Genomic DNA, 16985 nt, shown 5'->3' with positions numbered 1-16985 from the left:
AACCACCCCTCCACCGTCTACTGTTCATCCGGCCCTCCACACCACGGGGTCCTGTTCAACCACCCCTCCAAGGGCACCCCTCCACCGTCTACTGTTCATCCTGCCCTCCACACCACGGGGTCCTGTTCATCCACCCCTCCACGGGCACCCCTCCACCGTCTACTGTTCATCCAGCCCTCCACCACACCACGGGGTCCTGTTCATCGAGAGGCAATGCCACCGCTCACTGTTCATCCAACCCCCCTGCAACGCTCACTGTTCATCCCATCGATCGGCTTCAGTTAGCAGCAGTAGCCAAGGAATCGCTCGATCGGGTTCAGTTAATAGCCATCGATCAATCGCTCGGGTTTAGTAACGCGTAGCCTGCAGTGCAATCGCTCGGGTTCAGTTAGATCCGAACGCCTCGCTCGGGTTCAGTTAGAGCCAATGCCTCGCACACACGCGCGTACGTGTACGAGAGAAACGCGCATCGCTCGGCCCCCGACCTCCCACCGTAACCGAGAACTCCCCGAAATTTTCCTCCCCCTCGCTTCTACCACAGTTTTTTCCGTCATGGATGGCCCAAAGAATGTCATGCAGCTGCGTCTCCGGCCCGCCCAGGACGAAAATCCCACTTTCTGTCATGATTTTTTGTCATAGAAGTAGGAGCCCACCACATCTATGATGATACCGGGTTTTGTCACAATTATCGTCATAGAAGTGTCATATGTATGACAGAAAAAAAATTCGTTCGGCCCAAAATGTCACGGATGTGTCTTTTTTTGTAGTGCAAGTTGGATGCATACCCACTTAGTTCTTTTGTTGAGCTTTCATACACTTATAACTCTAGTGCATCCGTTGCATGGCAATCCCTACTCACTCACATTGATATCTATTGATGGGCATCTCCATAGCCCGTTGATACGCCTAGTTGATGTGAGACTATCTTCTCCTTTTTGTCTTCTCCACAACCACCATTCTATTCCACATATAGTGCTATATCCATGCCTCACGCTCATATATTGCGTGAAGATTGAAAAAGTTTGAGAACATCAAAAGTATGAAACAATTGCTTGGCTTGTCATCGAGGTTGTGCATGATTTAAATATTTTGTGTGGTGAAGATAGAGCATAGCCAGACTATATGATTTTGTAGGGATAACTTTCTTTGGCCATGTTATTTTGAGAAGACATGATTGCTTAGTTAGTATACTTGAACTACTATTATTTTTATGTCAATATTAAACTTTTATCTTGAATCTTTCGGATCTGAACATTCATGCCACAATAAAGAAAAATCACATTGAGAAATATGTTAGAAAGCATTCCACATCAAAAATTCTTTTTTTATCATTTACCTACTCGAGGACGAGCAGGAATTAAGCTTGGGGATGCTTGATACGTCTCCAACGTATCTATACTTTTTGATTGCTCCATGCTATTATATTACCTGTTTTGGATGTTAATGGGCTTTATATCATTTTTGGGACTAACCTATTAACCGGAGGCCCAGCCCAAATTGTTGTTTTTTTGCCTATTTCAGTATTTCGCAGAAAAGGAATATCAAACGAAGTCCAAACGGAATGAAACCTTCGGGAACGTGATTTTCTCAACAAACGTGATCCAGGAGACTTGGAGTGGGCGTCAAGAAACAATCGAGGAGGCCACGAGGCAGGGGGCGCGCCTACCCCCTGGGTGCGCCCTCCACCCTCGTGGGCCCCTCGTTGCTCCACCGACCTACTTCTTCCTCCTATATAAGTCCACGTACCCCGCAAACATCCAGGAGCACCACGAAAACCTAATTCCACCACCGCAACCTTCTGTACCCGAGAGATCCCATCTTGGGGCCTTTTCCGGAGCTCCGCCGGAGGGGGCATTGATCACGGAGGGCCTCTACATCAACTCCATGGCCTCTCCGGTGATGTGTGAGTAGTTTACTTCAGACCTTCGGGTCCATAGCTAGTAGCTAGATGGCTTCTTCTCTCTCTTTGGATCTCAATACAAATTTCTCCTTGATTCTATTGGAGATCTATTCGATGTAATCTTCTTTTGCGGTGTGTTTGTCGAGATCCGATGAATTGTGGGTTTATGATCCAGATTATCTATGAACAATATTTGATTCTTCTCTGAATTCTTTTATGTATGATTGGTTTATCTTTGCAAGTCTCTTCGAATTATCAGTTTGGTTTGGCCTACTAGATTGATCTTTCTTACAATGGGAGAAGTGCTTAGCTTTGGGCTCAATCCTTGCGGTGCTCGATCCCAGTGACAGTAGGGGAAACAACACGTATTGTATTGTTGCCATCGAGAATAAAGAGATAGGGTTTATATCATACTGCATGACTTTATCCCTCTACATCATGTCATCTTGCTTAAGGCATTACTCTATTCTTATGAACTTAATACTCTAGATGCATACTGGATAGCGGTCGATGTGTGGAGTAATAGTAGTAGATGCAGAATCGTTTCGGTCTACTTATCGCGGACGTGATGCCTATATACGTGATCATGCCTAGATATTCTCATAATTATTCGCTTTTCTATCAATTGCTCGACAGTAATTTGTTTACCCACCGTAATACTTATGCTATCTTGAGAGAAGCCATTAGTGAAACCTATGGCCCCCGGGTCTATTTTCCATCATACAAGTTTCCAATCTATTTTATTTTGCAATCTTTACTTTCAATCTATATCATAAAAATACCAAAAATATTTATCTTATTATTATTATCTCTATCAGATCTCACTCTTGCAAGTGGCCGTGAAGGGATAGACAACCCCTTTATCGCGTTGATTGCGAGGTTCTTATTTATTTGTGTAGGTACGAGATGACTCGCGCGTGGTCTCCTACTGGATTGATACCTTGGTTCTCAAAAACTGAGGGAAATACTTACGCTGCTTTACTACATCACCCTTTCCTCTTCAAGGGAAAACCAACGCAGTGCTCAAGAGGTAGCACACCCCTGCAGGGAAGTTTATATATTCGAATAGCCGCGTCCCTCGGTAAAAGGACGACCCAGAGTTGTACCTTGACCTTATGACAACTAGAACCGGATACTTAATAAAACACACCCTTCCAAGTTCCAGATACAACCCGGTGATCGCTCTCTCACAGGGCGACGAGGAGAGAATCGCCGGGTAGGATTATGCTATGCCATGATACTTGGTTAACTTACCATCTACTCTCTTCTACTGCTTTAAGATGGAGGTGGCCAGAAGCGTAGTCTTCGATAGGACTAGTCATCCCCCTCTTATTCCGGCATTCTACAGTTCAGTCCACATATACTACCCCTTTCATTGATACCAATGCATATGTAGTGTAGCTCCTTGCTTGCGAGTACTTTAGATGAGTACTCATGGTTGCCTTGCTCCCTCTTTTTTCCCTTTCTATACCCGGTTGTTGCGACCAGACGTTGGAGTCCAGGAGCCAGACGCCACCGTCGACGATGACTCCTACTACACTGAGGTGCCTACTATTACGTGCAGGACGCTAACGACGACCAAGAGTAGTTTAGGAGGATCCCAAGCAGGAGGCCTGCGCCTCTTTCGATCTGTATCCCAGTTTGTGCTGCCCATCTTATGGCAACTTGTTTAACTTATGTCTGTACTCAGATATTATTGCTTCCGCTGGCTCGTCTATGATCGAGCTCTTGTATTCGAGCCCTCGAGGCCCCTGGCTTGTAATATGATGCTTGTATGACTTATTTTATTTGTAGAGTTGTGTTGTGATATCTTCTCGTGAGTCCTTGATCTTGACCGTAAGCATTTGCGTGTATGATTAGTGTACGGTCAAATCAGGGGCGTCACAACTATACCAGAACTGCTGCTTTCCTTGGAAAGCTTGTAGAAAGCGAACAAGATATTCTATTAGTGCCCATCTAAGAAGTCAACATTGCTTATTTCATGACAGTATATTAGGCACACCAGACTTTAAATGTGCAAATAATTCGAAGCAATTAATATATCCAAATAACATACATACCATAGCTTGAGCACACACTTATAAATGGTTCGAGGACAAACAAGAATGAAGTAGAATTGGTTAACAGAATGCTTTGCCAAATATGCACAGGAAAAATGAATCTGGATACAACGCCACCATGAAGAGAAGAAATATTCTAGACATAACTTTCACAACTAGTTCCAATTAATTAGTAAGAAAAAAGGGTTTCCCCCGCTTTGTATTACAAAGCAACCATCCGATACAACCAACGATAGATGCTGGGGCGGAAGCAGCACAAGCACGCCCAAAAGAAAAGAAAAAGAAAAAGAAACAAATGCCGACAATGGCAAGTCGACGAAACAAAGATGACCAGTGACCGTTGCACCCACCGGAGAAGTACCACTGCGCTACTAGCACTCCGAGGCGTCGCGTACCGGGCAGCACCTTCAGGAAGGAATGCGACGACGACGCCGCAGCTGCCCGGACAAGTCCAAGGGTTTCCCCCGGTACGCAGAGGGCAGTGGGGAAGGGGGAGATCCGACGCCCTTCAGGAAGGTCCGGCGGCGTCCGCAGGCGTCACCGCATCGGTGATGGACGAGCCACCAGGGATTTCTCCCAACCCAAACAACCACCACCACCCCGGACGATCGGAAGTGCTCCACCAGAACTGCCGCCCACCAACATGTGCCACCACGGTCACTGAACCATCATTGTCGTCTCGCTGAGCCACCGACACGAGACCTGGAGGAGGGACGAGGGGACTACCACCACCGCCGACGCGGAGCCGACCGGACGTGACAACAGGAGCTTACCAGGCCCGCACAGGCCCGGCCGGACCCCAAAGGACCCGGACAACCCCTGCCGCCACGCTGCAGCACCTCGGCCGACGAAGCCGCCACCACCCGCATCCCTCGACGCCGCGCCATCACCAACAGGGAGCCACGCCGCCGCACGCCGGAACGTCGGCCCGCCCCAACCCAGCTGAGGCCCAGAAGAGCCCAGATCTGGGCGGAGCGGAGGCCGGCGGCTAGCCGCACCACCGCGCATCCCGCGGCCAACGGCCGCGCCACGGCATCAGAATCGCCCGCGCCCCGCGGACCCCGCCGCTAGGACGCACCATCGCCAGCCGAAGAACACCGCCGCCAGCCTTCATCTAGGGTCTATTAGGCCACGGGGGTCTATTAGTTAATTACCATAGGGGTCTATTAGGCCATGGAATCATCTGTAAAGCTGTGTACCTTGCTTACAATTGTGTGCTCAAAACATATGTTCCAACAATATTAGTTCTGGTTATTTTGCTTCATCCATCTGCTCACCTAAGAGGACAACAAAGGAGGAAAAACTGAGCATGTAGAGAGTTCATACTACATTTATACAAAATGAAAAACAATGAACAAGAGCCGCAATACATTTTGTACCCAGCAAAGAAATGGAACGTACAGTAAAAATGCTTTGAAATCATGTGTAGTACACACACACAAATAGCACTGGACCTCTTGTAATTCTAGGTCGTAGGCAGCAGAGACAACCATAAATAGCATACAGTTATGCATTTATGTCGTTTTTCAAAAAGAAGCCAACTTGTCTTCTATTAGCGGTTTGGCACCACCCAAACGGACAAGAATTATGTGCAAAAACCTAGGTAATGGCATGGTGATATAATGTTTGGCTAAATTACAGAGATATTCTGTTCAGTCAGAGCAACAAAAATTGTCCATGAAAATAAAGCTAGTTCTAGATCGGTAGTCTTTCCTCAAGATAGCTCCATGACTAATTTCTCTGTAGAGACAATAGAAATTAGTCTGATTTCTTTGATGCAAACTAACACAGTAATATACTTAATGGCCTCACCTTGCTCGTGAGTGACCCCTCTGCGAAGTTGCACTTATATCATGAAATATGCACGAAAAATCAAAATTAGAGACATGTTGGAATGAGATAATCTCGCGAAATATGCACCTAATCGAACAAGAAGCAAACTTCAAAATATCTTGCCCATCTTCTATTGTCAGTTTAGTGCTCGAGCCACCGGAAACTAGTAGCTCACCACTGGCAAATATTCTTTGCACCTACAACTCCTAGGCCTACTCACGGCGGTCTTGCCGCGGGTAGCCTTCAATCCTCCATGTGCAACATAGACAAAAGGCACGTTGGAGGTTGAGAACCAGGGCCAACACACAAAAGGGGATCAACGCCAACATAGAAAACAGGCTAACTTACTTGAGCAGACTCGAATACGGCAGCAACCGCCACTACCATCTCCATCTCCGACGGCCTGCACGGTCAGATCTAGAAGGAGATACCGAGCAATCTTGAAGCCAAATCCAATGGATCAAGACCCTGATTACAACCACAAAGATACAAGCACAGGGACCCTTGCCCCAACTCAAATCCCGCATTCACCAGGGAACAGAGGGGAGGGTCCGGCGGCAAGAATTTGGGAGGGTACTCAAAGCTTCTACTTCTTTCGAGAGAGAGGTAGAAACAAGAAGATCACATTGTGCGTTGTTGTATTCTGGATATATTCTCTGCAATTCCATACTACACGTGGGGTGTTTTTGCAAATTATACAAGTGAGACGCTACGATTCAAATCAGATGGTGCAGATACCACGAAGGCAGGCACCATCATCACCAACTCATTTTTTATAGGAGTAGAGAAACACAAAAAAGGGAACTTTTTTTCTTAAGGGGTACAAAGAAGGAACTGAAGAGAAAAAACTGATGAAATTTCAACTGAGCCTTCGTCGAGATATTCCAGCAGAGAGTTGAGAAAAGTGCCCGTACTCTGCGTCTCACGCGCCCAACGTGGCGCCAAGTGAGCCGCCCCACACCTATCGCCCCGAGCCGGCCACCTCCTCCGCTCCGCTCCCGACCCCACGATCCCTCCTGGACCCGGTCCACCACACTTGACCCCCAGCGCCTTCTCCCCCCACCGTCCCCCCGCCCGCTTCCATTCCCTCCCACCACTCCACCCATCATCCCCGACGCCGCGACGAGGGGCGCGGCTCTCCCCCAGCCCACCCCGCCCTTCCTTCCTCCCTCCCCGAAGCTTCAGGAAGCCTCCTGAGCAATGGCGAGGCTGCTCGTGCTCCGCTCGGCGCCGTACCACCGGTCCAGCCTCTCCGCCGCCGCCACCGCCATCACCTCCTCCCGCTCCGCGTCCTTCCCCCGCCTCGCCCGCCGCCACCTCCCGTCGCCCCTCCGCGCCGTCGAGTCGTCTTCGGGGGCCACCAAGCAGGAGGAGGCGCCTCTGGCCGCGGGCGAGGCGCAGGAGCCGCTGCCCGCGGCGCCGGCGTTCGTGGTGGAGGAGCTCGGCTGGGGCACCCAGCTCGCGGTCAAGCTCAAGATGCTCGTCGCCCCGCCGTGGAAGCGCGTCCGCAAGGGCAGCGTCCTCACCATGACGCTTCGGGGCGAGGTGCGCTACTCTTCGCCACCGCGCTCTTGCTGATGTTGCTACCCTTCTTAGTAGTACGATTTGCTCATTTCGTGCATTATTATGGGAGCCTTATCATCTTAGCGGACGCCCTGATATTTGTATCGTGGTAGCAAATTTACTGTTGCTGTTGCAGATCCTGGCACACGCCGTGTGCGTGTGCGTATGCTTGCGTGGGTGGGTGAATTGGCGTGTGTTTCCGTTCACTCACGCGCACCTGCCACTGTATTTGGTCATTTTGTAATCGAGACATGTTTGGACTTTGTTATAACATTTGCTAGTCTTATACTGTATTGTGTGGGTTTGGATTTTGATCGTGTGTTCCCGTGGTTGCAGATATCTGATCAGTTGAAGACCCGCTTCTCGTCAGGGCTCTCGCTGCCGCAAATCTGCGAGAATTTCGAGAAGGCAGCATATGATCCACGGATATCAGGGATTTACCTGCACATAGAGCCGCTGAGCTGTGGATGGGGAAAGGCGGAGGAGATCAGAAGGCACATTGTGGATTTCAAGAAATCTGGTAATCACAAGCTATGCTGAATTTGGTAGTATCTTACCTTATGTTCATGTCTGTCATAACAAGTGCTGCATATTTTTGTAGGTAAATTTGTTGTCGGTTACATGCCCGTCGGAGGGGAGAAAGAATACTACCTTGCTAGTGCATGTGCTGAGCTGTATGCACCGCCAAGTGCTTATGTTGCTTTGTATGGTCTAACCATTCAGCAGACATTTCTCAGAGGTAACTGCATGTACAGCGATAACATGATACCTCTGGTTATTGGTCAAGTGCACCATGATCAAGTAGGCGTTATTTTATGTTGATCCTCAAACCTGTTTCAAAATTAAACTTGTTATAGTGCAACAGAACTACAGAAGTATTTGCTATTTTTGCAGCATATATCCTTCATTCTGTTATAACGTTCAATGCATTTCTGATTAGTTTAGCTTCTCATTGTGAACCAAGTTTTGTGAGCTTGGTCATGCCCAGTGTGTTATTTGTCCACAAAATGAGACAATCTGAATGCATCTTCGTTCTTTTCTGGTAGCTAACACTCTAGCACTTTTTAATTCGATTTGCAAGGTGTGCTTGAGAAAGTTGGAGTACAGCCAGAAATTCAACGAATTGGTCGCTACAAAAGTGCCGGAGACCAACTTGGGCGGAAGAGCATGTCAAATGAAGTTAAGGAGATGCTGGGTGCACTGCTTGATAATATCTATGGAAACTGGCTAGATACAGTGTCTTCCACACATGGTAATTAAATAGATCTGTTTCACTTTCACATATTTAATTGAAACATCATCATTACAGATTTTTTTTTCTAGGGAAGAAAAAAGAAGAGATTGAGGAATTTGTCAACTCAGGAGTCTATCAGGTCGAGAGACTTAAGAAAGAAGGTTGGATAACAGATCTATTGTATGATGATCAGGTACAGATTCCCTCCTTAGCTGATCACTGAGTTGGCAAGTAAATTGCACAAGACTAAATTGAGTTAAGTTAGTTGTTACTGCATCTTCTGCCCAACCCATGGTGATTAGTATTAGGAATACAAGTGATGTTTTAACTTTAACGATCCTTATTTCCTCTTTTTATTTCATATCATCGATATTAAGTAAACAGCAAAACTTTTCAGTCTCTTTGTTTTGGGGCTCTAGAGTAGTAACATGTGTTGCAGGCAGAGGTTCAACTAGTAGAAATGTTATGCATCAAAGAAGCACCCATGAACAAGAAATTAAAGACATGAGACGCAAATTTAGTCCCAGAGACATGATATGTAATCTGTATTAGGAATGTAAAGTGATGTCTCTCTATTTATATTATCGGTGTGTAAAATAGTGAGATCCTTGGCCATTATTAGTGCACAAGCAAGTCATATCTATACAAGACTCTTCGATTTAGTTAGAAAGGGAACTTTAGGGTCCTAGTTGAGGTAAGTGTCCACAACAAGGAAACATCAAATCTTCCTACAACATATACTGATCTACTTGGATATGTTAATTGCTAACTCAGGCAGCCAAGCTTAGTTGGAGTTTCTTTATTGAAATGTGGAAATGTTCAGGATATGCGACTTGTCAAACTGGCAAATTAGACATGGAATTTTACATAATGTGTTGTTTATTTGAATTAGAATACTGAATTATTTACTTTATTTATTTTTATTTGTCTGCTATTGTTTTTGTCGGCGTTGTCTTATTCATTAGGTAATGACAATGCTGAAAGAGAGAGTAGGACAGAATGACAAGAAAAGCCTGCGTATGGTTGACTACAGGTAATTTAGATATTCATTGTTCTGGAAAACTGGGTGCAAACTGGAAGCCAGCCAAGTTAAGGATTTCTGATAAATTTATAGCAATGGCACTAGTCGACTCTGGAACTTTAACTGTGCCATTGCTTTTCAGCTATTTCTCAAAATGGCACTCTTCCATCAATTTTTATGTTTTTGCCACCACTGTCAATTTTCAGCCATTACCATCTCTATTGCTGTTTGTGAAGTGAGAAATGACCAAATTAACCCTGGCCTCGCTCCATTTAGACATGACCAATTACATATATATGCTTCAAACCTACACATATACACTGATATAGACATTTTTTGGAAAATAACCATAGATAGTGGTCATCTCCATCTCTAGGCTGAACAGGCCAAACTGGATCAGCAGTAGTTATCGGAAACTATACAATAGCCAGTGGAACCTACAATCTCTGGCTCTTTGTTGATATGAGCAGAGTGCACGATTGTTAATAACATTTTTTATGGGCTGGGATGTTATGGAAGGATTGGAGCATATAGGGTAGTTGTCGAGGTCAACAGGCGTGGCCCTGAACTCCTGTGGCCCAGTGAAAGAGGAGTGGTACCGCTACCACATTACAGGGGGAAAGGAGTAAAGGGTTCATCCTTACCTCTGATTTACTTAAGGGCTAAGCTAAATAATAACGCTTCCTTTAAAAGAAAATATAATTTTCCTAACTGAAAAGATGACTCGGATTATATCCCTTAGTTTGTGTCAGCTAGGGCCAGTTAAGTTTTGTTTTGTGGACTGTCAGCGTGTGTGCACCTGATCCTAAAATGTTGCAATTTTTCTATCCTATACTATGAGGCGTCTGCTCAGTTTTTTTGCACACTTCATTTGTTTGGTATTATTTGATGTTGCTTGATTAATCTGAAAGGTCAACACATATAAACTCCTTGTTTTATTTACTGAACTGACATTGGTCTGAACTGCCAGTAAATATTCACGTGTAAGAAAATCAACTCTTGGGATAGGAGGAGGAGGAGACTTAATTGCAGTAATCAGAGCATCTGGAAGCATAACACGAACTCGCAGTGGCCTGAGTATTTCTAGTTCGGGCATTATTGCCGAGCAGTTAATCAAGAAGATACGTACTGTTAGAGGTAATTATGATAATGTTATCTCAGCAATCAATCGGTGTCTCAGATGCAAATTTGATGTATACGTTTGTACCGGGTAGAAAAAAATATAAAATACATCTGAACATTTTTTAAACTGGATTCAGTTCCCTAATTTATTTATATTTTTAGATGAGATAAGATTTCTCTGTTTCAATGCAGTGAGCACAGATTGTAGAAGCAGTTGGTGTAGCTTATATAAGTACACATATAATGCAAACTTCTGTCATAGTTTATACGTTCTCTAACAGAATAATTTCATCTAATTTTAATGTACAAGTCTCTTACCCTTTCCAGAGTCAGAAAAGTATAAAGCTGTTATCCTCCGTATAGACAGCCCTGGTGGTGATGCTCTTGCTTCTGATCTGTGAGTTCTGCCTCAGGTTTCATTTAGGCAGCAGAAGCAGCAGCAGAGTTTCAGTTATGTATTGATTATTCTTATTTTAACTAGGATGTGGAGGGAAATTCGACTCCTGGCTGAGTCCAAGCCTGTGATAGCTTCCATGTCTGATGTTGCTGCAAGTGGTGGATACTACATGGCAATGGCTGCGCCAGTTATTGTTGCTGAGAAACTTACTCTAACAGGATCAATTGGAGTTATTACAGGTGATCCTTATTACCTTCTATTTGTGCTTGCTAAGATTAGTAACAGGTCTTCCACAGTGCGAATTCTATGTTCTCTTGCAACAGTCTCAACTTTGGGCTTACTATTCTACTCGATCTCAGTTTGGATAGTGAATTTGGCTGTCGGTGAGTGTTTGTTTCTTATCTTACTATTTCTGTATTGGAATAACAGGAAAATTTATCCTTCAAAAGCTGTATGAGAGGATTGACTTCAACAAAGAAATTCTATCTAGGGGTAGATATGCAGAGCTTAATGCAGCTGATCAACGCCCTTTAAGGTAATATTGGCACTTCATTTGCTACAGTATATTAGGAAAATAAAATAGAAGTAAATTTGAGGAGAGCCCACAGGATCCAGCGACCGTTACCAGATTGTAACAAAAATAGTCTGATACCGTCGGAGTCAAGTCAAGTTAAGAATAGTATGGAAGCCGTGCACTGGAAATTTGGAATGGTGCTATAGTTTACAATGGTTCAACGTGTTTGCCTTTAATAGACAAGTGGAATATTAATTTATCACGTGATTTCATCATAAATCAAGCAGATTGTACCCTCTCAGTATTTTTTGTTTATTTTTTCATCATCGAATTATTCGTTTTAATCATAGAACAGCAAATGCCGACTCTTATGATGTGGTTTATTAGGTCTGCTATGGTTTGTAAATAGCTGTGATATTTAAGAGCCTATGACATATTTGATTTTGCCAATAACCGTAAGTCCAGGACCATCTATTCTCTGTTTCTTTTAAAAGCATTCTCTGTTAGAAAGGAAGCATGAAACCAATTTCCTTCCCTCAACTCTAGGCCTAATTCAGATATAGCCCCCCTAGATGGTAGACTCAGATACCGGACAACCATGCCCCTCAACTCTTGAATCCATGGATTTGGATGACATGGCGATGGCTTTCTCACACATGGCAGCCCAGTAGCATATTCAACACATAAACTTCTCAAAAACGGAATTAAGAAGAAATAAAAAGAAAAATGTAGAGAAAAAATAGGAACAACCATAAAGTCTAGGGGGTGGGGACAAAAAAATATTGTGGAAAAACTAGAAAATTTGAGAAAACTCGCAAAGAAGGAAAATTTGAAAAGAAGTGCGGATGCATACAAAGAAAGCAACATCAAGGCTAACTATGACGGTTTCGACTGTTATCCGCTGTATTTATTGTTTTTTATTAAATTTATAAATTATTTGTGAATTTCCCCAGATTTCCTTTTTTGTAGAATACTTCTTAACTCTTCAAATTTTCTGATTTTTTTCATTTAAATTTTTTGTTTCCCCCTTTTCTCTTTTAATTCTTGTTTTTATTTGTTAAATATGCTGTCTGAGTTGCCACCTGGCTGCTTCATGCTTCACTGTTGTTAAGGTATTCTGGTATTGCTCTATTGGCATAGTGTCTGTGTGTGACTTTGACTCCTTGTACTGTCTATTTTGGTATGTGCAATACTACAAGGCCTGCTCATAAGTCATAACAGCTATCATATGGACAATTTCGTGTTTAAAGAATGTGATATATTTCCACAGACCAGACGAGGCAGAAATTTTTGAGAAGTCGGCGCAAAATGCTTACGCATCATTTCGAGATAAAGCAGCCATGTCACGCTCAATGAGTGTAAGAATTGTTCTCAGATACTGAGTAGCTCATATTTCTTCGAGCATGTGCTGAGTTCTTTCCTCCACCAGATTGACCAGATGGAGACTGTTGCACAAGGTCGAGTTTGGAGCGGCCAAGATGCAGCTTCAAGAGGGTTGGTTGATTCGCTAGGTGGATTCTCACAAGCGCTTGCTATTGCAAAACAGAGAGCTAAGATACCACAGGATAAGAAGGTTGGTTCTTTTATAAACAAGAGTATTTAATGAACAAACGTCTGCCATGCATGCATAAATATATACTATCTGTGCATGTACTTAGAGTCTAGAATGTATTGAATAGCAACAGAATTACATTCAATTCTTTGATTATAGGATTTTAGCTATTGCCTTTTCAATGCTTGACATTCTGATGAAGTAATCAAGGGAGGTGCCCTTCAAGCAGCAGTGTTCATTCATCTGTTTCAGTTGGGATTCCAAGTTGATCCTGCTTTCCTAGTTTTGGAAATTCACTTGTAGACATTTGTTGCAAGCTGCAGTATTCATAGTGTGGTTTTGAGTGGAACTACATGATTGAGAGTTCACCACCCGCTTTCTGACTGTGTGCTGAATAATGCAGGTCCGGCTAGTTGAGATCTCAAAGGCCTCACCGACGCTACCGGAGATCTTGTCAGGCATCGGGGGTTCAATTCTTGGAGTTGACAGGGTTGTGAAGGGGGTGCTACAGGACGTCACCTCCTTAAATGGTGTCCAAGCTAGAATGGATGGCATCTTGTTTGAAAGATTGGAAAACATGCCAGGAGAAAATCAGCTCTTCTTGCTCGTAAAGGAAATCACAAATTATTTCGGTTGATGGCCAGTGAATAGCTAAAGTTTACGAAAAGCTGTAGATAGGAGAAGACAGAAGTGACATGGAAATACACACCCACCCTACCTAAATTCAGGTAGAATACAATACATTTGGTATTGGGGCATGCTTGTATCGATGCCTATGCAAGCGTTGTAACCTGTAAACCGACATACTGAAAATGCGAGGAATGTTTAAGTTCTCTCGTGTTTGCTTGATCTTGCCCCGCCTGATAGCCTTTTGCTCTTTGTTGATGACATATATGTATGTTACACCATTTTCATATTCTAGTTGGTTCTCATAATTGAAGGGCTTGTAGGACTTGCAAATCCCAAGAGGATCTGTTATGGATGGAGGAGATCCAGTAAAGCATTGCCAGGAGCTTCAGTGATTTTCGCAGTTACAAATGACTACAGTTTGTAAAATTCTGCAGTCTGGGTCCTAACCGGCCCTAGCTTCTGGATTGTAGTTGTAGGATGTTGAGCAAAACTTCCACATTTTTACATAGTTAAGACAATCAGTAAAGTAAAATAACTCAACTTTGTCTTGTAGCCAGCCATAACCATACAGGTTAAGCACCTTGCCTTTTTTCCTGAGAAAATAAAGGTCCTTGGCTAAATGTCTCATGCGTGTAGAACAACCATTGCGTTGCATCTTCACAGGTGTGTGCACATATGTGATCCGTTAATTCCTCATCGATAAGCGCCCAACCATATCCAGCCATAGTGAGCATAGTAAGACTTCGACCTTATACAATGCAAAATGCTTAGGCTTTTACAATACAAGGTGCTTAGAAAAATAAATCAGTTTTTCTTAAGCACCAATATTTATTTGTAGATAGTAGATGCTTAATTAGGCACCCCTCATATAAAGATAAGCATTGATGCTTGAGAAAATTTTGGTTTATTTTATCAAGCACCTTCCCTAGGCACCTTGCACTGTACAAGGCCTTAGACACCTCCCTTAGCCTGTATAACACAATGTGCTTAAAGGAAGTGCTTAAAGAAAAAAAATCATTTTTTTAATGCCGATGTTTATTTGAGAGGGCATACACTTAATTCTTCCCGTAAAGATAAACACTGATGCTTAATAAAAGATTATTTTACTAAGCATCTTGCATTGTATAATACTTAATTAAACGTCCATTCTTTACAAATGAGCATCAGTGCTTAAATTTTTAAGCACTCCCCTAAATATCTCGCATTGTACAAGGCCTAACACGATCATCTTTGACCACACTCGTCTTAGCCCAGCACATTTGCGTGACGCGTTCAAAGCGGAGGCCAAACACCGGGTGTTGGCGGGGACGAAGGGTCTATCAGTTGTGCTTCTGACATTTGACGTGCCAACTTATAGGGGCTTCGCGTTGTATCTGCGGGGTGTGGCTTGTCTGGGAGCCTCTACAAACTCTTTCTTTCTATGAATGCATCTAATCTTTGAGCTTTTGCGTTGTCTCATATAGGAAAAATCTAGCCATAGTGCATCCTAAAAATGGTTGTTGCACCCCTAGCTTCTAGGGTCTCGCGTTGTATCTGCAGGGTGTGGCGGTACTAGGATTTGTACAAACTGTTCTTTCTATTGATGCATTAAAAAGCATAGCCTTTGTATTTTCTCAAATAAAAAACACTTAAACATAATGCATCCTAAAAGGACTGTGTGCATGACAGGGACCAGGGCCAACCCCTTTCCGAAAAAAAACAGTGCTTTATAGAATACTCATTTGTTTGCATGACAACCCATGGATTTTTATGTGGTTTATTTATTTGGCTCGCTTTGTTTTATTCAAAAACATACCTGTCCATGACTTCACTTCATTTAGCTTCTTTTCTTGGCAGCAAAGCATTGAATGTACCTAAAAGTAATACTGGTGCATGTTTCTTGCTACCTCTTCGGGTTTGCCCAGCAACTTGCAGTAACAATTATTAATTTTTGTTTTTCTAGCTCGGTAGCATCAACCGGATGGACGCAACATGCCATGTTTTTTGGGGGTCTACATTAGATTAATATTATAAATGTAGCCACATGACCTCTCATCTCTCCCGCCCTTCTCGCTGAGAGTCGTCCAGAAGGCCCGACTCCCCCCTTCTCCTACGGTATTGCCGGCAGGAGCAGGCATGAGAGAGGAGCGCGGGAAGTTTATGAATATAGTAGGATTGGATTAGGGTTTACCTTGGAGGAGTTCCACACTATGATGGTTGGGAGAGTCATCGGCGCAACCATGCAAATGAGTTGTGTGCCTGTGTCCGATGCATGGCGGTTGCGATCTTTTTGCAGCTGGTGCTCTAGTGGTGGGGATCATATATGAGGGGAACTCAAGGCCGACATGTTCATCATAAACTCACCGATCTTGCCTCTTCCGCTCTCTTCAAGCAGTCGTGGTGGAGGTAGAGGGAAATGCGGTGGGGTGAGGTCCAATATTCGTCAAGTAACATATCATTTCGTTCATGGGGCTCATCTTCATTTGTGCTCGTGGAAGAGCTACGATGGCCATCGAATCCTTCTTCCTCTTGGAGAGCATCTGTCTTTGGTGGTTGACTACTTGTCTCAGCGACCTCGCCGATGAATGTTCTGGTCGAAAAGCGACCCGTTGGAGCTTCGGTGTCTGATTACAATGTTGTCCCATTCTCTCCCTCGTGGCATGAAAGCCTATTAGGAGGCAATATAATTTCATCTAGGCGTCTGCATTTTTCCTACGACCAGACGATGGTGGTGGTCTTGTGGTAAACTGATCATCCTAAGTGGCGTTGTTCTTGGTGACGGTGGGTATGATCCTACACTGGAGCTTAATGTCATGACCAAATTGCATTATATATCCATGATTTAAGCTTCTTCTCATATTTTTTAGGGACCATGTTGCTATTTTTTTCTCTTTTTTAATCCTTATGCGTGTAGTACCATGACTTTTATATCTAATGCGGCTCTCGGTCCTTCAAGTTCCCTTTTATGTTAAATAAATATAAATAGTGGTGTGAATATGATGGCGCATGTGTACCCGACTTCCCTCCTTCCCGGGAGGATATCAAAAGTAAACCTGGGACTTGGGTCATGCCATGCCAACCAAAATTCATCGTGCTTTGGGCCACGACAAATGGGGCTAGTTTGGCACAGTTTACTTACCGTGTCATGTTTCTCAACAAAAAAACTTTAATGTGTCGTGC

The 16985-nt window shown here is 43.9% G+C and overlaps 1 protein-coding gene across 1 annotated transcript; it reads left to right on the top strand.

Moving 5' to 3' along the window:
* Positions 1-6894: 6894 nt before the first annotated feature.
* On the top strand, positions 6895-14045 carry SPPA (signal peptide peptidase). The gene is made up of 13 exons (XM_048679832.2): positions 6895-7338; positions 7693-7876; positions 7958-8095; positions 8438-8608; positions 8680-8783; positions 9556-9623; positions 10582-10748; positions 11061-11130; positions 11215-11369; positions 11560-11665; positions 12915-13002; positions 13074-13217; positions 13600-14045. Exons 1-13 carry the CDS (start codon positions 6994-6996, stop codon positions 13831-13833), a joined length of 1974 nt encoding a protein of 657 aa, XP_048535789.1. The 5' UTR covers positions 6895-6993; the 3' UTR covers positions 13834-14045.
* The last annotated feature ends 2940 nt before the right edge of the window (positions 14046-16985 follow it).

The sequence above is a fragment of the Triticum urartu genome, chromosome 6A, assembly GCF_056163025.1.
Source record: "Triticum urartu cultivar PI428250 chromosome 6A, HENAU_Tu73, whole genome shotgun sequence".
Taxonomy (NCBI): domain Eukaryota; kingdom Viridiplantae; phylum Streptophyta; class Magnoliopsida; order Poales; family Poaceae; genus Triticum; species Triticum urartu.
This window is presented reverse-complemented; position numbering and strand designations above follow the sequence as displayed.

Bases quoted from the DNA above. Each gene is read 5' to 3' on its own strand.
- SPPA (XM_048679832.2), top strand. From the start codon at position 6,994: ATGGCGAGGCTGCTCGTGCTCCGCTCGGCGCCGTACCACCGGTCCAGC. The intron at 7,339-7,692 runs GTGCGCTACTCT...CCGTGGTTGCAG, and splicing joins CCATGACGCTTCGGGGCGAG to ATATCTGATCAGTTGAAGAC. The intron at 13,003-13,073 runs GTAAGAATTGTT...TTCCTCCACCAG, and splicing joins CCATGTCACGCTCAATGAGT to ATTGACCAGATGGAGACTGT.